The sequence below is a fragment of the Sinohyriopsis cumingii genome, chromosome 9, assembly GCF_028554795.1.
Source record: "Sinohyriopsis cumingii isolate HCF-2022 chromosome 9, ASM2855479v2, whole genome shotgun sequence".
NCBI classification, from domain to species: domain Eukaryota; kingdom Metazoa; phylum Mollusca; class Bivalvia; order Unionida; family Unionidae; genus Sinohyriopsis; species Sinohyriopsis cumingii.
The window spans coordinates 84,170,451-84,191,978 of NC_142969.1; the positions used below are offsets into that span (position 1 = coordinate 84,170,451).

The 21,528-nt window shown below is 32.6% G+C and overlaps 2 protein-coding genes across 2 annotated transcripts; both read left to right on the top strand.

Annotated features, from left to right (window-relative positions):
• The first annotated feature begins 217 nt into the window (after nt 1-217).
• On the top strand, nt 218-2,062 carry LOC149792153 (uncharacterized). Its single transcript, XM_089969536.1, has 3 exons — nt 218-671; nt 1,360-1,479; nt 1,899-2,062. Exons 1-3 carry the CDS (start codon nt 497-499, stop codon nt 2,060-2,062), a joined length of 459 nt encoding a protein of 152 aa, XP_089825662.1. The 5' UTR covers nt 218-496.
• Nucleotides 2,063-2,539: 477 nt separating this feature from the next.
• LOC149792154 (uncharacterized) lies at nt 2,540-21,199 on the top strand. Its single transcript, XM_089970664.1, has 5 exons — nt 2,540-2,710; nt 3,351-3,440; nt 7,784-7,909; nt 17,945-18,029; nt 19,780-21,199. The coding sequence occupies exons 2-5, from the start codon at nt 3,386-3,388 to the stop codon at nt 19,916-19,918; spliced, it is 405 nt and encodes a 134-aa protein (XP_089826790.1). The 5' UTR covers nt 2,540-2,710; nt 3,351-3,385; the 3' UTR covers nt 19,919-21,199.
• The last annotated feature ends 329 nt before the right edge of the window (nt 21,200-21,528 follow it).

The following is a 21,528-nucleotide window of genomic DNA, read 5'->3' on the forward strand; positions in this document are numbered from 1 at the left end:
CAAAATGCTCAAATGAAAGATGGCTTGTCATTTAAATCAAACTGAGGCCTCAGTACATCCATATGCTACTCGTACCGCCATTTGATAGCAAACTTAGGACAAATATAATATTCTTTCTGAAATTAGGTTTACATTTACTCTTTAATGTTTGAGATTTATTTACGTCCCAAAATATAATGTAAAATGTTATGGATACTTTGTAACGATTGTATGTCAAACATTTTGGCAAATAAAAGAAAATTACAGTACTCCTGAGTCTTGGAAGAAAACACAATTATGAGATAAACAATATTTACCAAGGATGTAAGCATGAAAGATTAAAATGCTCACACAAATACTGAAAATACTTGATTATTTGGTTGCATTCAAATGCAAGCATAAGCAAATAGTTTCATAAATAATCTATGCATATAAATAACAGATAAATCATTTATGAAAACAATGGAATTATCTGCGTGCGTTACTTATTTTAGCTATTCGAGTATGGAATCCTCTTATGGGAGTTGATTGGGAAACTGCATTTCGCGCCTGCAGTGCCAACGAATCCAGGCTTCCAAAAGTGATAATGAGAAACAATGGGCTGGAAGTGGAAGACCATATTCTTTTCAATTTATCCAGTACATTCTGGCTTGGAGCTGTATACAGACCTTTAGATATTGATCCTCTTAATGGTATATCTGCCTAATAGATAGTGTTTCACATAAAAGAGCTAACTAATTTATGAAGAAGTGAGTGGGTAAATTTAATCAAAACGTCTAATGCAATGGATGTATTTATCCACATGAAACTCCTTTTGATGTTAATAACAATTCTTATTTATGTTTTCCATGATTCTGAAGTAATGAATACATATTGGAGTACTTGATTAGATTTATATTATCATTACGATGCTTAAACAAATATTATAATGGTTTCGATCCAAACAATGCCGCAATGATTTGCATTCATGTACAAATTTAGCCAGGCATATTTTTATCGATAGACGGCTATTGTGTAACATATAACAACTAATCGAGTACAATTTTCTTTCTAATATATATATAATAAACTTATAGATAAGTTTCATATTTCCAAAGTTCCAAAATGAACATTTGCGTATGAGTGCATGTTGTAGTATTGACTCGCCGCATAGAGATTTAGTAATCCCGTCCCAGGTATGTATGAATCATGGATTTATTGTAACAGAAAATAATTAAAACTGTCGTTAAAGTACTCGCTGTAAATCCCAAGCATCGGATGCAAGCATGCGTTTGAAAAGATGATCTTTTTTGCTAGGTATGAAAGTATTATTTGTATTCCTTCTAATAAGATTAATAAACAACGGACCGTTGTTTTAAATCTTAAAATTAATGTGTTTAGTTTCAGATGAGAATTTAGGGTTTCCAGGTGTGTGCTGTGGTGCTTTTCCTGCATTATCGGACAAGTGTATAGATACCTGTATTTCCTGTCGTGAATTTCATGCATACAAATGCTTGATAGGTACGAACGCAAAAATTAAAATATTATATAGTTTTATATTTCTTTTTTAACGTAAAGATGCCATTTTATAGACGGAGCTTAGTGAAATCTTCTTATGCTTGGTATATTGTCTTTATGGATGTACATATTCCTATTGCATTGGGTCATATTTCTTGAAACAGTCGATCTTCAACTGGATCATGTTTTGTTTGTCATACATTACACATTAAACATTATCAGAACACAATACAACGTACACGGCGTAGGATATTAATTGTGCGCGATTTTTGAGACATCCATTATTAGTGACGTAATATGGCACATAATGCATACACAGTATGGTTGAAACAAATTATTTTTTTCAACTTTGTCAATATGTGCAAATTGTTTGCCGTAAAATGAAAAGTACTCATGAAGATTGTACTTTGTACCTAATTTAGGTGAAGAAAATGAAATTGAGGGAGCAGCACCATGGATACAGATTACGAAATTGTGTTCACCTACTACCATGACCCGTGGACACAAAAATGATAAATATTGGACGCACGATATTAGTCGACTTCGTCTTGATCCAACTGCATGTACGTTACATTCTACAGCATGAAACACAATGCCTTAATATACCTTTCTTTTTATTTCAAATGCTAATGAATCTCATTACATTAAGCGCGTAATCCGTGTTTTTGATGATGGAAACGCTCTTGCTAATTAACCTACGGATGTAAAACAATTAACGTATAAAAAGAACATACATTATACTAATTGTTACCATCTGGAAAATGTCTAGATGAGAGAATTTGATCAGAAGTAACGGATCTTGTTTTTTTTAAGTATGCTCTGATTGTTAACTAATTAATTGTTGTAAACATAATGGTGACCAGCAACGATATTTGATCATTTGCAGATATTATTCAAATATTTACTTTGCAAATGGAAAGGATGTTGGATGGAAATTTGTAAAGACGCCTTATACTTCTTTACATTTCAACTAATGAGTGTCTTCATATTCAATGTGTCAATCTGATTTCAATTATTTGCTTTCTTTTTCGTGTTTATACAGCTATCCGTCTGACTTAGGACACGCTAAAGGGTTTGTATTGAACAAGGCTATAAAAAACCATTTCCGTTTGATTTTATTTCCATGTTTGCCCAGCTGGACAAAATCAATCCACTTGCACTTACTATTGTGCAGGATCCGTGCTTAGAGGTCACTGTTCAGTTTCGTCCGGGATAGACGCTATTTGTATAACTGGTGAGATTTATATCTACATTAATGCAAATTGGAAGCGACAATATTAAATAGGCAAATACAAATTGAGAGAGTTCTCTCGATAAATTGTTTCCAATTATGCGTGACATATATAAAATGAGGAAAATGAAATGACAGAATTTATGAAAATAAAATAATGTTAATGTGTATGATGATTACCGATTGTGATCATTGCATCGGACTGGAAAGTTGTATGCTAATTTTATTTTCAAATGAATTGAGTATGATAAGTGTTTGCCATCTCTGCACTGAAGTATGTTCCATTAAAACGCATTTTTCTGAACGCAGAACACATAATATTCAAATTATTATAATGTTTCTTGTATAATACAATTTCTTACATATTGAACAAGTCAATATAGATCTAGATATAAAACTAAAGCTTGAAATAATAAAAAGGTAATTGTCTGATTTCCCGTCTTCTGTAATCTTACACTACGAAACAATTCTCTATCGAGCTGTGTTCCGTATGGCGTTTAATACTGACTTCATCAAGTAGATAAGGGAGCCAACTTATTTCAAATGCTAAATGAATAAATTACATTTTCAATATATCTGTCCAGATTGAAAAAATAGGCTCGGAATTATCTCTATTGCATATTATTATTTCTTTCATATTCAGACAAATTAGACTCGACTAACTCCAGCAGCACAAGTATGGTTTCAACGAAAATTTCTACTGATGTAATAAATGCCAGTTTAGGATATACCGGTAAATGTCTAGTTAAGAGATAGTTTTAAATAACAATATATTTAAGGTATACAGATGTTCTTTTATTTACATTCTTTCTTTTTGCTATTTACTATATGAAACATTTTACTGATTGTAATGTACGGAAGATTGCTACGACCTGATTATGTTTAATTAGATTTAACACGTTCAGTCACCGCAGCCACTATTCGCACAGATCAAAAGAAATCTAACACTAATTTAGCAATCTGTATCAAACAAATAATCTTTAAACATAAATCTCCTCAACCAAACATTTTAAAAAATAAAAAAAACGTTTCCGTGGGAGTCGCTTACAAGAAATATTGAAATATAACATTTCTTGGAATGGTTTCCTAAAATAAGGTATATAACTTTTTCTTTAAAGGAAAGTACACATTTCTTTATATGTACAAGCAGGATTTCAAGCATAACAACAATCAAATAAAGCTTGTTTGATGAAAGAAGACGTAGTCGATAACACGCTCAATTATGCAAGTGAAAATATCTGCAGAGTCATTGGAAGGAATAATTTGTTCACCAAATATATTTATATAATTAGGACAATTACAGCAATCACGATCAGGTTTAGATATTCTCGAACGATAAGAAAGATGGATTTTAAAAAGAATTTTAACTTTGTGAAAGAGCAGTAAGAAGTGCAAGTAACATCTACAAAGTAATTTGTGGCTAGACTTTGCTTTATTTTTCATTATATATAAAACCGGAATATTTATATTCAATATAAATCGTATTATTGTTACAAGAAGCATATGGCTTGGCATGACAGGACATACATGACATGATATGACATGACATGACATGACATGACATGACATGACATGACATGATATAATATGATATGATATGATATTTATTGTTTTTAAGTGCAAGTTACACTATTTCTTATGTACATCTCAATATTATCTATAACGTAAATTACAACTATTTATTCCACAATAAACTCCATGTCAGCTGGTCATTCCAGAATACACTCAAATGTCAGGGAATTGTTAACGTTATGTCAGTTCAGTTTGTCATACTGTTGTGGATTAAAAACTTTATTTTGTAGGAGAATAATTGTGTACTTCATAATAGAATCGTTTTTAGATCGTATTATTTACGATAAATGTATGGTAATGAGATCTCATTAAATCAAATGTTCATTTAATGATGTGTTCATTTATTTAAATCTCATTGATTCGTGAAATTTAATTTGTAATATTGCGAAACATTTTAGGGATTGTAATATATTGAAGGTTGCAAAGTTCCGCTATTAATTTGATTACGTGTAACCAAGGATACGTTATCAGTTGGATCAGGTATAACCAAGGACATGCTGTCAGATGAATTAGGTATAACCAAAGATACGCTATCAGTCTAAAGCGATCTCCGTTACGGATCAGTGCCATCTCACCTCTGTCATCGTGGGTTCGAGTCTAGGATTCGGCCAATGTGGGTATGTGAGAAAGCTTGCCAGTAGCTTCTCGTGGGTCGGTGGTTCTTCCCGGGGTTTTCCAGGGTTCTTCCTCCACCATTAATATTGGCCGCCATGCATAGCCTATCGTGTGCTGAAAAATGGCGTTAAACACAACAAAAACAACAGCTTTTTAATTATTTAAAATAATTTTTCACTTTTTAAATTATTTGTTAAATTTTATTGAAACTGTTGTTTATGTTACTTTGCTGTTCCTCAGATTAAATTTAGTTTGGCTTTATTATAGAGATCTTCTTTGTAATACAAATCGAACTATAACGTATAAGAAAATGCCGAGGGTGATAAAGATTAATAGTCAATTAGCGGTAGACTTAATTTCCTGATCACCAAATGATTGACTAAAATTATCTATACCTATAGGCATTTCAAAAACTTAGAGAAAATGTGTTGATGATAATTTTAAGAATTGAAATAAAATATTGTGTTCAGATGTTAGATAAAATGACGTTTTGTTAATTTTAGGATATATGCGTTTTAAGCACCAAAATTATTAATGAGCAGGTTATAGGTTTTTTCTTACTCCGGTATATAAAGATTTTTTTTCTCGATAATTATAGTTTCTTTTATAATGTTTGCATCACCACAATCAAACTGATAAGCAAAGGATCTAAGTAAGAAACATAGCTGCAATTTATGTTAATAAAACGTAGCAACCTTAGAGAAAAATACTTTGCTATCTCATTCTCAATTTGACATAATTAAAGATAGCTATTGTATAATAAACTTTGACTATGTACATGAAGATGATGCTCATTCAGTCATCTTGAATCAGTCATGCATTTGGTGTCTTTAGTATAAGTGCCACTTATTTGTTTTTTTTTTATATTTATTTCGTAAAGGATGATAGATGTTTCATGCACAATCTACCGTCTCTAGCTTATTCTTAAGTGTTGTTTAACTACCGTTATTCCACATTAATTTAATAACAAAATTGGGATTCTCTTTAGAGCACATGTTCTTGGATTTGGTAACGTTGACAATAAATTTGTCAGCTTAGATAAAGCCACTAATTCTTGAGCAACAATTTTCCTATATAACGTTATTTTCCTCGATTTCATTCCCATAACAGTTTTTGTACATCTTGAATTTCGATTTCCAAATTCATATCTACAATGTCATCTGTATTTATAGATAACTCCTGACAAGGAGAAATTTGAAATCCGATTAAATTTTACATATGTACACATCTATTATGTGAATTATTTAATGCCCCGTTTTTCTAAATTTTGTTTTCTTGATATTCATCATTAGTCCCGACATTGATGGAAATGCGTCTAAAGTTTATACTGAGGCATACAAATAATTATCCGATCCGTCTAATTGGTTTCATAAGCGTATTGAGCGAATTTATTTTCATATCATTTTTTGTATGGTTCGTATAGTATTTACAATCATTCTTCAGTGTAATGAGCTCTTGATGATTCTTTCCAGGTTTCTTTGATAAGGGTATGGATTAAAAGCTGCCAATGACGCAAAATAATTAAGATGGAAATCACTAACATTTGCCACTATGAGTGTCGGGTTGATGTTCTCGGTTTATGTGCATGGACTGTATTTATATCATTCCATAGACCATCGTCCTGAATTCAAAAGATTCATAAATGCTCCACGAAACCTTCATGTGTGTGGTATTAACTTTGAGGCTTTTGAGATTTAGTTGACTACATATAAGTCTTTGAGTATGTCCATGCTTAGGCTCTCATCCTCTGTAAGTGATTTTCCAAAGGTTATAGGTCGGATATAAGTTATCCATATTTGTCAACAGCATGATAACCTTAGTTCTGAATTGTGATGTCAAAGACTTTTCTGTTATGTATCATGCTCATTAGATTATATATATATATATATATATATATATATATATATATATATATATATATATATATATATATATATATATATATATATTGTTGCAGTACATTCTTTCAAAAACACATATTGTTCGAATTATGATTTGGCATCCGTCGTGTACATGAGACATTTTAGCAGATGTTAAACCAATTAAAAAAAAAGGTTTCTGCTAAACTATCCCATCGTAGGTGCCAAATCAGAGACCTTTGAAAATATATGCGCATGTAATTAATTTGTATATGTTATAAGTTACAAGAGGTACAATGTAGTGACTAGCAATATGTATATATTCACGAGAGCGCATACGATGCTACGAAAGTTACAGTTTTATTTGTAGTAAACCAAATACATAGATTTATCAAGGTCAATCATATCGTGTAATAAACATGTGTGTTGGGGTTATTGGCAACTGTGCAGCAGTGCGATGGGGGATGGGACTGGATTGGGCAATGAAAAATTGGATGCCAATAACTCTCATAAACCATCTAGTACAAGTTCACTTCCAGACTGAGTGAACAAAACTCCAGACTAATGTCGAATACACTGTGTCAATCTGAGGTTCTTGTGAGGTTGTTCCTTTACAGAGCTGAAGAAAATGTTTCAATAGTTTAAGGATTCTTAAAAGATCAAATATAAAATATCGGTGTTGCGGACCATGTACTAAGAAACACAATCTAAATACCTAATATTGATAAACGTTCCTATCTTAACTTGCAATGCACGTATACTGGAGAATATCTCAACAATGCATGATGCAGAGGAAATGGTCTCAATACCTGCTTACTCTACCTGGTTGATCATTTTCGTGCTACTTCCATACATTTATTACATGTGTGTAACTATTTGCAGTCATAACTCCATATATATATATATATATATATATATATATATATATATATATATATATATATATATATATATATATATATATATATATATCTATATATGTATGCATACATGCATAACATCATCTCTTTTAATGAATGTCGTTTTCCAGAAGGCAACGATGATCAAAGGTCAACATCGCTGCTGACATCAACCTCCTTTGCTTCCTTTGCTTTTACTAACTTTACGAGGATATCAGATAAAGAAACAAATACAGCTTCATCGACAATGTCAGAAGGTATGATCCTCATACTTGGAAACTAAATTATTTTAGTTTTGTGAATAGCCCATCATAATGCCTATTCATTGTAATATATAAATTATACTCTGTGCGTAAATAACCCATCTTCACGCATCAATTAGCCATGATAACTCTCATTGTTTGCAATGTAAAATTATATGTTATAAATAAATAACCAACCATAACGCCTATTCTTTGTGTTGTAACATATATGCTGGACGCAAGTAACCCATCATAACGCTTATGCATTGTGATGTATAAAGTATATGTTATAAATAAATAACCAACCATAACGCATATTCATTGTAATGAATAAATTATATGCTACACTAAAATTACCCCTTATAACGTCTATTAATCTTAATAGGCGTATTGTAACAATGTGATGAATAAATTGTACTGTCCAAATGATATGATGTAAATAAAAAACCAACCATAACGCCTGTTCATTGTAATTAATAAATTATATCATATACGTAAATAACCAATCAAAACGCCTATACATTGTAATATAGAAATTAAATGTTACACTTAAATAACCCATCATAACGCCTAATCAGTGTAACGTACATGTAAAGCAAGCATTGTAGTGAATTACAGTGACTCCAATCTCTAACAAAACAAGATTAATATATATGTTATTCGGAACACCAAAATTCATTTCAGCTGGCAGAGACCACATAAAATTATTTAATTTGGATCTAGTCCTGAATGATGCACAGTGAATGTGCGTGTGCCCATATATATATATATATGAAACAGAAAGATGCACGATTCAGTGTCAATAAATACATTAAACAAAACCATACGAAGTTTCACTATCTTAATTCGTAACGAGTTTTTAACACCTTTACTGCTATTTGAATAGACGATCGATATTGTGTATGGTTGTTAGCCGTTACTATCTTTAACACTGTAAAGTACAAGAATAGAACAATGAAAAAGGCGACTATCACTCTATCAATAACTGTAATCTGTAAGTGCATAATTACATGTGCGTTCATACGCCATGTTAGATTCACCTTGTCATGAATTTGCATTCATTCGCCATGGCAGATTCACCTTGTGACACATTTGTAATCATACGCCATGGAAGATTCACCTTATGATTCATCTGTATTTATACGCCATCGCAAAGTCACTATGTTAAATACCTACATCATTTGAGTAAACATACTGTCTTTTTTCCTAGATTTCAAAGCTCATTTTGTCTTTATTTGCGTGTGTGTGTTTTCCTGTTTGTATGTGTGTTTTGGTATATTTGCGAGGACCTGAGTTTGGATGCACACGAAAATATCGAGGACTTGACTAAATTGTGAGCACTTACACACCAGTCCTCGAATTGATTGTGCGGAAAATGGTTGAGAATGATCATAAGAGGTGAAATACGTGTTTTTTTTGAAAGTCTTAACAATGTCGGTAATGTCTGACAGGCCGTTACACTCCGTGTATATAGTTCACACAATTTGCGGGCTTCCTCTCTCGGTACGTTGTAGCGTTTGCCTTCTGATTGTTGGTGATCCAGTCAGAACATCGCTTCTGTGCAGTGTCACTATAAATGTCGGATGCCGATAAATACGGCTCATACAAATAATCACTAGTATTATTAGTGATTTACAAAATTACAAAATGGTAAACTGGTGATGCCAGCCGATAGTGTGATATTTTAAACCCGGTGCGGTTGATATAGTATGGTATTTGTGGAGAGCGATTTCGTGTGTACATGGAATGTAGTACTTTGAGACTTAATGAACATAACTCCCGGAAGATGGCAATACGTACTGGATCCAACTGGTAAGAAACAAATATATTCTATATAAAATTGTTTATTATATTCGTCCAAAACAGCTGTTTGTTCTTTCAAACTAGTACAGTTATCACTCTTGATGAAACAATATATCCCCCAACATACAATAAGGCTCTGTACATGAAAGACTCGTTGATAAACAAACGTGGTTACTATAGTCTGAATACGGACTTGGTATCTCACGAGCAGGATTATTTCAAATTCACATTCTAATGAACTAGTCATCTATAAGTAAGGCCTAGTGCTTCTCAGGGTTATGCTTGTTGATTTTCCTTATTTCGGGGCCCCGAGTGGCCGAGTGGTCTCAAGCGCTCTCCGTTACGGATCAATGCCATATCACCTCTGTCTGCGTGGGTTTGAGTCTAGGATTCGGCCAATGTGGTATGTGAGAAAGCTTGCCAGTAGCTTCTCGTGGGTCGGTGGTTCTTCCCGGGATTTTATCGGGTTCTTCATCCACCATTAATACTGGCCGCCATACATAGCCTATTGTGTGCTAAAAATGCCGTTAAAGTCCACAACAACAACAACAACAACCAACAGAACATATGGCTTTATACATGACAGACCCGTTGTAAAGAAAACGTGGTTACTATGGTCTGAATCCTGACTTGGTATCTCATGAGCAGGAGCGTTTTAAAGTCACATTCTAATGAACTAGTCATCTACAAGTAAGACCTAGTGCTTCTCAGGGTTATGCCAGTTGAGGTTCCTTATTTCATCGATGCTTCAGTAGTCGGATAGGTCTGGGTATCAAGGGACGTAACATACACTGTCACTCTTTTACTGATTTCTGCCCTTCCTATAATTATTGTTCTGACTGTCCAATCGCTACCGTCTTTACTTTGTCTTGGACCACACATCACCATATACAGTATTTAATGTGTTATTATGACAGCTTTATTTTAATTGTAAATGATGTTCATGAATTAAGTAGTTGTCCTATTGAACGCCTTGTTACGTGGTCAGTAAAGAATTGAATTTTAAAAGCACTGGCTGCATTACTGTTCCCAAACGCTTGAATGATGTACTACTATAGCCTTAAGGTTACTAACTGAAAAACATAACACAGTTACCTTAGCCTTAATGTAGAAGCTTTCGCCACTGATATGTATAGTTGGATTAGGGCTGGTAATTGTCTTACTTCCTGAACAAGCCATGCGTGGCCTAGTTAGAGCGCCCACCTCGAATGAGGTAGATTGTCGGTTCGAACTCTCCGGCTAAGTCATACAAAAGACTTATACAATGATACTAGCAGGTGCCTGGCTTAGAACTCATCATTAATACGTTAGTGTTAGAACTGGTTGGCCTTGTGTCAGGATAATGTAACTGCAGGGTCGGTCTTATTCCGATTTGACAGATTTTAAGTTAAGTGTGATAAAAGAAATTAAGTTCAACATCATATAAAACTTGTTTTAAAGTTTATTTTGAAATACCTTGCTCACAAATGGTCGCTTGCGTAAATCCGAGGAGGGGGCACACCAAAATAATCGGGCCCCACATTTGTTAAGGCCAGTGCTGTGTGCCTGGGTGGGCTAAGATGATACATGTCTGTAGCATGATGCCCCATTGCTAGACACCACTGACAAGTGTCACTCTTCATACCTCATTGCGAATAGACTGAAACTATTTTAAGACTAGAGTAAACATTCAAATCTCACACACATTTCCTTAATAATATCTGCTGCAAACATGTTTCATTGTATAATTGCTTTTGCCATACTAAAATTACCATTACACCTTTTTCCTTGTGGAAGTATATCCAAATAGACTCAAGTAGTTTAGTTTTCAAACTATTTGGACCACCAAGAGTTATTAACTACTTTATTAAAAGAGAAAATGTACACTTAGTGCAAACATATCTCTGCTTCCATAACTCTTCAATCTGCTCAATGATGATCAACACATTTTGAAGAAAAAATATCTACTTTTACCTGTATATACTTATGTAAGCAGAAAGGAATCAGCGTAAATTTTGTATGATTGGCATAGAATCAAATCAGTGCAGTTTTATCAAAATGGACTGTATGAGAGAGATTATTGTAAAGCTTGTCATTGTTGTTGACTGCCGATAAGTTATGGAGTAGATCAGTGATTGTTCAGGCAGTACATGGTCCGTCCACCAGTATATATATGGGGTGATGCCCTAAATTGTATGACTGACTGGTTCGCTAGTAGCAGCTTCTTATAATGTTTCTAACTTCTGTTGCATAGTAAAAATGTGAATGGGTTTTTGATGCAACCAAAAACTGATTATCCTGACTCCTTGGAAGATATCAATATTGAGCTTAATAACTGGTCCTTCAAATAATGAAATTATGCAAAGCACAAAATTTAGGTATAATGACATACAGCTTGATACAATGACATTCCAGTTAATAAGATTAAATATAATCACTTTGATTTTAATGAACTTATTTTACATATTGATATTTGCCTTCCCATTGCAATCCAATACTTCTCAATATTATTAAAAGAGCTGGAAGGATGAAATTGCCATTTTTCTATCCAAAACCTGTCCGATTATTCCGCAATTTTGTTTTGTCCATTCATATCTCCTTTGCTGACATTTAACCCAGATATGTATCATAGACAGAGTGTCATGCACAGCGAAACATTTTCTGTATGATGCGTTTTACGTATTCGATATGTAGTTTTCTTTGCTCCAGGAAATATGATTATGAAACTACAGGCACATATACATTATAGCTCATCGTTTTCACATATTTGATAGAACCCAATGTTAAATGTCAGATGATAGAAAGATAAAATAAACATACCAGGTTATTTTACTTTGTTATAGCATTTTTGTTAATGAAAACAATTGCCAAGTATTCAGTTCTTACATTTTATTTAATTTAAAATATATTTGAAGATGTATTCTTACAGATGTTATTGAAGACCTTCTGGATGATGGTTTAGAGGAGGGAGATGATAAAGAAAGAGATCTTTTATAAATATATGCTCTTAAGGTGAGTAACATAAAAGAGTGAAAATCAATAAGCTTTGTAAAATTCAGCAAACAATTTATTTCCAAAGAATGCAAAGTGAAAATGTAATTAAAAGGAATTATGGTATTATGAATTAACTCTCCAATAATCCTAGAGTTACAGACACAAGTCCTAATAATTTAAAGACATGAATAAGTTCAATCCAAAACTGAGGGTGTTGCTGTGTCGGTTGTCGATTGTAGAGGGTTCACATTCCAACAGTCTTTTGTTGAATCACAGTAGTATAATTCCAGGTTTGAATCCACTATATAGTCCAGTGACTGTCTTTATCCAAGATAGTTGTCGTAACGCTTTTGTATTTCCAGAGAAATTAACCACTTGAATTCAATAATTTGAAGAAAATATTCTTGCCCGAAATAAAATGCTGAAAACAACTTATATTTCAACTTGAACGTGCTAGATCATAAAGAAAGGCTGAGAAAGCCTTTCAGTTACAAGATTACATTTTACTCTGCTTGACATCAGGTCATCATTAACACTTTCTAAAACAAAACCTAATGCCTAATTGACAGTAACCTTCTAGAATGATCCCGATGTTACAAAATACAAATGTCAGTTATTATTAGGAAACAGAACCTGGACAATGTGAATTACACTAAGGAAATTTCAAAACCGAGACCCAGACTCAGACAAATATATTTACTTCTTCTGGTAATAATGATCGCGATATTAAGCATATGCACATATAAACTATTTTAGCCCTGTATTATTTGTTTACAAAATAAAATTAAACAAATGCCAGAGTATGTCAAACAGAAGATGAAATCAATTTTGGACAAGGTCAAGTCCAACATACAATGTTACATTACAATAGCAAGTAATGAAATACAAAACTAAAACAAAAATAACAAACAATGCCAATTAAATTTATATAACAGCAGAATTGTGTTAAGATAAAATATTAAACTTCTTCCCCATGGAGTTTAGTACTTCAAATAAATTGATATGCAATGGTTTAAAAGAACAGATGTGATCAGAAAAACCACTAGGGATGTGAATTCCTCTCTTGATGGTTACCACAAATAACCAATTGCAAGAATCCGTGATAATCTGTTTTGGAAGACGAACTCATGTATTATGGATATCCACTTAGTAATATTTATAATTTGAAATTAACATGATTATAACATGTTATTTAAATGTATCATACTCGATTGCATGGACCTTTTGTTGTATGAAAATAATTATATTTCAAAATATTTTAGCACCATCAGGCATATACTTATTACAAACTACATGCTTTTCACATGAACATCAAGAAATCACTGTTAATGCTAACATCTGTACTTTCAAGATTGTTTAACAGAAATTGGTGATAACTATATCCCACAATATTAAACTGAGTTCATCTTATGTCAAAATTAATTGTTCCAGTATATCTAAATCATATTTAGTTAATTGCAAATTATTTCATTTTGATTTGATATATTCCTAGAGATATTAACAATTACACTTGCTTACCTTAATTTATTGGCTACAACTGATACACTTTATCCCTGTGGTACTGATGTTACAACGTTTACATTTGCTGTGCTTGAAAATGATATTCGCTGGTAGATGTTGCTGTTAAAACAAATTAAACGTATGTTACATTAATATATATTTCAGTGTGAAGTCAACACCCTAATGTCAATGTTTCCTATTATCAGTATGCATGTCTTTACATTGCTTACGTTTGTTCCATTTAAACATACATGCTACTCAGGGAAGGCAGTGTTATTACAGAATATGCCGCGGTACTTTGATTTCACAGAGTTCATATTAAAATGATAAGAAAATTCTAAATTATATATTTGGGTGAGTAACCACTTTAAAGGTGCCTTCCCTGTTTTAATGGTACAGCACTTACATGGTACAGAGTTGAAAATTAGTGTTTCAAATGGTATTAACATTTTCGGAACGTAATATCTGAAAGTAAAAGGGCCTATTATGTTTTAGGTATAAAACTGCAAGTCAAGTGTGAAAGCAAGAAAGAAAGTAAATGACTAGAATGTCATAGTCTAAAAAGGAGAAAGCAGCTGTAGAAAGACAACAGGGACAATTTATAAGAAATGCTTCAATATCTGGAAAAGCAACAGAAGAGCCATATAAGAAGTAAACTACTAAGAACATGGACCATGTATTTGTTTACGTATATATATATATATATATATATATATATATATATATATATATATATATATATATATATATATATATATATATGTATATATATATATATAAATGTATATATATATATATAAATGTATATATATATATATATATATATATATATATGTATATATATATATATATATATATATATATATATATATATATATATATATATATATATATATATATATATATTAATATATATATCCAAAAAAATGCAAAACAATCATTATGGAAAGAGATTGCGTACTAAAAGCTTAGCAGCCGACATTTAGAAGGATTTTAACATATCTATATGAGTATCAATATTAAATTCAAGTACATCAGCTGTAATTGCGCTAAAACAATATGTAATATTATTATGTTGTTTTAATTTGATTACATAAAGGTGCATTAGAGAATGACTAACCATGAAAAACACAGGTATTCCATTGCATTTTACTTATTGCACCTCATGAACAAATGAAATATACCCGGATATGACAGAGGGGTTTGTGGACAATATAAATCTGTATTATTTAGTTGAAAATATTGATCATGCTCCTGTACAAAGGCAATGATACGTTCGATTATCAATTGATACGACTATAGCAAAAATTCCTTTTAGTTTTAATTATGCTATCCATTGTCTCAGGCACAAAACGGCTTTGCTGTGTTATTTGCATGCTATTTAAATGCAATGATGCTTAAGTATAGTCGTTCCAGTTAAAACCTGTTTGAGGTTAATGTCCTCCAGAACAGGTCAAATTGGGAAATGAGATTACCCATAGGGTATTAAGAATACAGTACCATGACTAGGAGATTCATCGTGTCATCTCTATCGTATCCTACAAACTGCACAATATTTTAACATCACAAATACGGAAAAATGACGTCATTTGCTATTCGGAAACTGGGGAACAAAAATACGAACTCGGATGTAGGGCGCATCCCTTCCACTCGGTCCGACATACATTTGCCACTGATAGACATGTACCGTATAAGCTAGTGCGTGTTGGCCATTCCCACTCACCATGCGTCCAATGAGAAATAAATGTCGCGAAATCGGACTAATCAAATATCCCTTTTTAAGTCCATTAATGCATTGAAGGAAGTAGCACTATTCCTTCCCCCTCGACAAAATGAAATAGTCCCCATTGGTACGCTAACTAGTCGTAAATGTCCATATCGGCGCAAATGACTTTAATAAAATGATTGACTGACTGACTGACCGACCATCCATTATTGACTAATCCTCCTATGAAGATGTGTATAAGACTAGCCAAGCTGAACGAAGCTTGAGTGATTTTACAAAGCCTGATACCGAAGTCTTAATATATAGAGAATGTCAGAATGCTAAAAGTGTCCGAAGATCTTATAGAAGAGCTCTTCAGAGAAGAAATCAAGAAAGAGAAAGAAGATTAGACGGAGAAGTACAGACTTCAGAAGCAGCAAGAGAGCAGTAGTGGCAGTAGGAACACAACAGAGGTTTTGTTGACTACCGTGTAGACACGAATGAGTTTTCCTTCTCTTTACGAAGAATCAAATTCTATCCTGTACGGAAGCTTGTCATCAGACGAGGACGCAACTTCGACAAAAAATGATTGTCCACAATAAACAGCCTTTTTGTGAAGTGCGGGCTGGACTAACTAACGAAGGCTGAGCAAATGATGAGAAAGGCAATGACAGAGGATGTAAAAAAGATTATATATAATTGGGAATAGGAGAGAAAGAGAAAGGACAACAGAAAGAAAAAAGACTAAATCACAACTGGATGAAGATACAGGAGAACTTTAGATCCATGGGACATTCTTACTGGATGCCAGAGAAGGAAAACAAGAAGAAAAAAGGAATGAGTGAGAAAGTGAGGAAATTGTGGACGAACTGGAGAAAATAGAATAAGAAGACCCCAAAAGTCCTTTTCAGGGCCACTCGTATACCAACGAAAAGATTTGCTTTCTTGTCTAAAATTGTTAAGGTCAGTTTTATAGTTGTTTGTGTCTGTATGTTGTATGTGTTATATATGTCTATGTCACGCCAAAACATTATATTTTTCCCCCGCTCTATGGACCCGATTGAGGTCAGCCCTTTGCTACATTGTTACCAATTTTTAATACTGTAACGCCACCTTACCTGTTCCATTCATACTGTCCGTAAATAACCCCAAACTTTTGCCTTATATAGTCCCAAGATGTTTCTGACTGAGATTTCCAATGTGCGTATAAATCTTGTCCGTATATCGTCCCAGTGGGCTCTGTAATGTATTATCTCATTGTTCCTATATTATCCCTCTTCACTACTTAAAAATAAAAATCTTATATAACACCTTGTTTAATATTATACCAAAACTAGCTAAATTTACCGCACAAAGGAAGGTATTTGGGCAGGATATGCTAATAAAGATCATATATTTTGATTTTTAAAAACAATACCAGAACGGTGTTGTAACTAATATTCTAGCTATTTCTTTCACATTTGTCTACAAAAGACGTATTTGTGTTCCATTTCAAGAACAAGGAAGTAAATGATTGGTATTAATATGCTAACATGTATTGCACGTCTATTAATTCCTTACTCAAGTAATATGTATAAATCAGCTAATTATGCTTATGTTGTCTAGTGCTAAATTTGTGGAAAGTTTATTCACGTTTAGCAGCTGAAACTATTACATTAATAATCCTATATAAAGTATTGTAGCATATTTGATATGCCAAAATGTTATAAAGATGTGGTTACGACATAGTGTGAACTATTATAGTCATCGTGTTCATTATTTAATAATTGATATATCATTTCATTTTCATCAATATTTTCAGAGAAGACGTTTAGTAACATAGACGTAATTGCTATTAGTATTATCAGCAGTAGTAGTAGTAGTTGTCGTAATTATTAACATTTTTAGTATTATTAGTAGTATCATCTTCATTATTAATATTACTATTATTATTATTATTATTATTATTATTATTATTATTTTGTTAATATTATTATTATTATCATCACTATTATCATTTGTCTAATAAATAAGCAGATTCGTAATATTTCATGTACGTTTTCGTGTAATGCCATCTGTTGTATTTACAGATAACTGGGTCCTGTATTGGGGAATTTCTGGTGCTGTCTCGTTTCTTCTAACAATTGTCTTAATAATACTTGTGATTAATTTGAGGTAAGTCTCCGGGTGCAAATATATGCTAGGTTACAAGTGTCTCATTTTTAGTGGGAAATATATCCTGGATTGTATATGTCTTTCGCGTGGGAAATATATCCAAGATTATATGTGTCTGTCTCTCGTGATTAATATATCCCATATTATGTGACTGTCTCTCGTGGGAAATATATCATAGATTATATGTGTCTGTCTCTCGTTTGAATTATATCCTATATTATATGTACCTGTCTCTCCTGGGAAATATATGCTATGCAATAGGTGTCTTGTTTCTCATTGGAAATGTATCCTAGATTATATGGCTGTCTCGCGTGGGAAATATATCCTATATTATATGTCTTTATCTCGTGGGAATTATATCCTAGATTATATGTGCCCGTCTCTCGTAGGAAATATATCCTAGATTATATGTGTTTGTCTCTCGTTAGAAATATATCCCATATTATATGTGTCTTTCGCTCATGGAAAATATGTGCTAGGTTATCTGTGTCTTGTGTCTCGTGGGAAACATATCCTAGACTATATCCTGCCTCGTGTTGGAAATATATCCTAGCTGATGTGTATCTGTCTATCGTGAGAAAAATATCTCATAGTACAATATATTCTTCATTATTTGTGTCTTTCTCTCGTGGGAATTATATTCTAAATTATATATGTCTGTCTCTCGTGAGGAATATATCCGATATTATACGTGTCCTTCTCTTTGATTTCTGAATACTCAGTGGTGTTTTCTTCTAACAGATATTTATTGTTTTAAACAATTTAACTTTTCCACAAATACTTATTTATCTTTGGAATTGTTGAAGGAAAACACCAGAAAAAATGAATCATCATCATCATTATCATCATCATCATCATCATCATCATCATCATCATCATCTTCTTCATTTTCTTATTCTTTTTCTTCATCTTCTTCTTCTTCTTCTTTTTTCTTTTCTTCTTCTTCTTTTTCTTCTTTTATTTCTTTGGTGCTAGAAGCAATGATGAATTTGATGATGATCATAATGACTGTGGTCAACGGAATATGACAATTTCTTCATTCGGTGTTATATGCACTTGTGTGTAGCAGGCACACTCGATAAGACAATTAATTCTCATGTATATACCAGTCAATCCGGATTCATATGAAATGAATCAAGGTAGAAATAATGAATTATAGAAAATTACAAACATATATCAGACAGAACAGAAAATGTTATTCCAGGATTCTTGAATCTTGATAAGAGTACGCATAATTAATATTTTGATACAAATACTAATATCATACAGGTTAGAATTTTTTTATTCATACTCTACTGAGATTCAAACTCATGTCCGCTGGTAAAGCGCACCCATCGCCTTGCCTGCACATACCAGCCCATATTCCCTCACGACTAAGCACACATCACCAAAACATGATGTTACTCAATTGGTGCTATATGCTCCCGTGTGTAGCACACACACTCGCGTGACGGCCAAGTAATTAATTATCATCTATCTACAAAATCTTTCCAGATTCCTATGAAAGAAATCAAGGAATATATAATTAATTATAGAGAATTATAAACATACACCAGACAGAACAGAAAGTGCTATCCATGTCTGGTGTATATTTATAACTCTCTCTTTCTCTCTCTATATATAAAGGGTGTTGCGCGTGTGTGTTTTTGTGTGCCTAAAATTGTGTGCATTTAATATTTTTTCTAACTGGACAATCAATACATTACGCTTAAATGCAACGTGTTGTTTTAAAACTATTCCACTATTGCAGACAGGCTAGAAGACAAGTTGCTGATGCACGGAAGAATGACCATATTTGTATGCAGCAGTTGCAAAATTTAGCTTCTTACGAAACCCTTGATCAAAGAAACCGTGATTCGAAAAACGTATATGATACGTTGGCAACTTAATTCACCAACAAATGCCTTAGTCTCCCAGAATATGAGTCATAGTACGAAACATATTCACTATTATTCACTGTCAAGAGCATGGTTCTAAATTTCACAACCAACTTATTTCCGTAGTTATTAAAAAGTTTTAAATGTTTACAGAACAATTTCGAAACAAAGTGTTTACATCTATTATCTGAACTATTTCAGTAAAAGTTAAATCTAAAAAAGTTGCAGTGTCGTTGTATCAAACGTAAAGGAATCGTGCAGTGAAGTATGAAAAAAAATATATAAAGGAAATATTTAGTGTTGTTGTTTATAACAGGATATGAGTTAAATGTGTACTGTCGTTGTATCGAATATGATTTTTCGGAATTAGTCATACGTATACCTGTTTAATTTGTATCCATGATTGTATTTTGTATTTAAATATATTGGTTATTTGTAAAGAAATGATTCGATAGGTAACTTTGTCCATGGTTGTAGGTTGCACTTCAACAATACATTTGTAAATGAGTCTTCATGTCATTTTAACCTGAGAAAGTTATGGAAAAGAACTTTACACATCCAAGTAATCTTATTGTGTATTATGTTTACATATAATCTTTTGGTAAACTAAATTATTCTATCCTATTTTATTATTAAAGTGCAATCATTGTTAGTTGTGTTTACTTATAATCTGAGAGGAATACGTATTCAAATGATTCGTTGACTGTGTTATTACTATTTATGAAATATTTCTTTAATATATTTTTCATGTATCAGTTAAAGACATTTTGGATTAAGTCATTGTGATATATCACGACTAGTATTACATCAGCTCATTCAAGACTGGAATTCATACGGAACATCCTATACGTTTGGACTTCTCAAAAACGTTTTAGGATTCTTTGAGATTTATTTACAAGACTGTAAGTTCCTCTTAAATTTCCCTTTCATAATTTATATGATTAAATTATTCGTTGATTGTACAAAACTTATTGACTTAGCTTCTTATTGTTATTCATTTTAAAACCACAGAGTCGTAACCAAATGTGGTAACGTTATGTCAAACACTCTCTTAAGGAATATGCACATTTGTTAACTTGAGTTTGCAATCTGCGTCTGAAACTGAACCCTCAGTTAAAAGGATGAAAACAACCATTAAACATGCATGTTTCCTTGATGTCTCTGTGTGAAAACAATTATGTTATGTGAATGAGAGTTAACTGTGATACTAATGACAATCTACATGTAGCTTCAATAATAAAAGCAAACTAAATGAAATCCGTAGAATATATATTATGTCGCTATCAAAACCTCTTTCAAAATATTGTTTTTATTCAAATGACATTCGTGAGACTCGTTTGTGGATAATTGATGCAAAAATCACATGTATAGCATGTGGCTTTATTACAAAACTATTTAGTTAGTATACAAAAATTAATCCAGTACGTGCCCTCATCGCTTGTACAAATTCTCTATGCAGGCACTATTAAAGAACGGTTGACTCTGGATATTTGTTTATAGCGGGTCACACTGATATTACAGTTTGCAGAAATACCCAAGGCAGATAGACTGAGAGACGGACTGCTCTGTTTGCTAGGAACTGGCAAGATACAACGTGCATATAGCAGCGTTTAGCAATTCTA

What these genes read in the sequence shown, in the direction of transcription:
- LOC149792153 (XM_089969536.1), top strand. Translation starts at nt 497, where the DNA reads ATGGGAGTTGATTGGGAAACTGCATTTCGCGCCTGCAGTGCCAACGAA. An exon ending in AGATATTGATCCTCTTAATG is followed by an intron (nt 672 to 1,359) that starts GTATATCTGCCT and finishes TAATGTGTTTAG; the next exon opens with TTTCAGATGAGAATTTAGGG. An exon ending in TGCATACAAATGCTTGATAG is followed by an intron (nt 1,480 to 1,898) that starts GTACGAACGCAA and finishes TACCTAATTTAG; the next exon opens with GTGAAGAAAATGAAATTGAG.
- LOC149792154 (XM_089970664.1), top strand. Translation starts at nt 3,386, where the DNA reads ATGGTTTCAACGAAAATTTCTACTGATGTAATAAATGCCAGTTTAGGA. An exon ending in TTCATCGACAATGTCAGAAG is followed by an intron (nt 7,910 to 17,944) that starts GTATGATCCTCA and finishes TTGTATTTACAG; the next exon opens with ATAACTGGGTCCTGTATTGG. An exon ending in ATACTTGTGATTAATTTGAG is followed by an intron (nt 18,030 to 19,779) that starts GTAAGTCTCCGG and finishes CCACTATTGCAG; the next exon opens with ACAGGCTAGAAGACAAGTTG.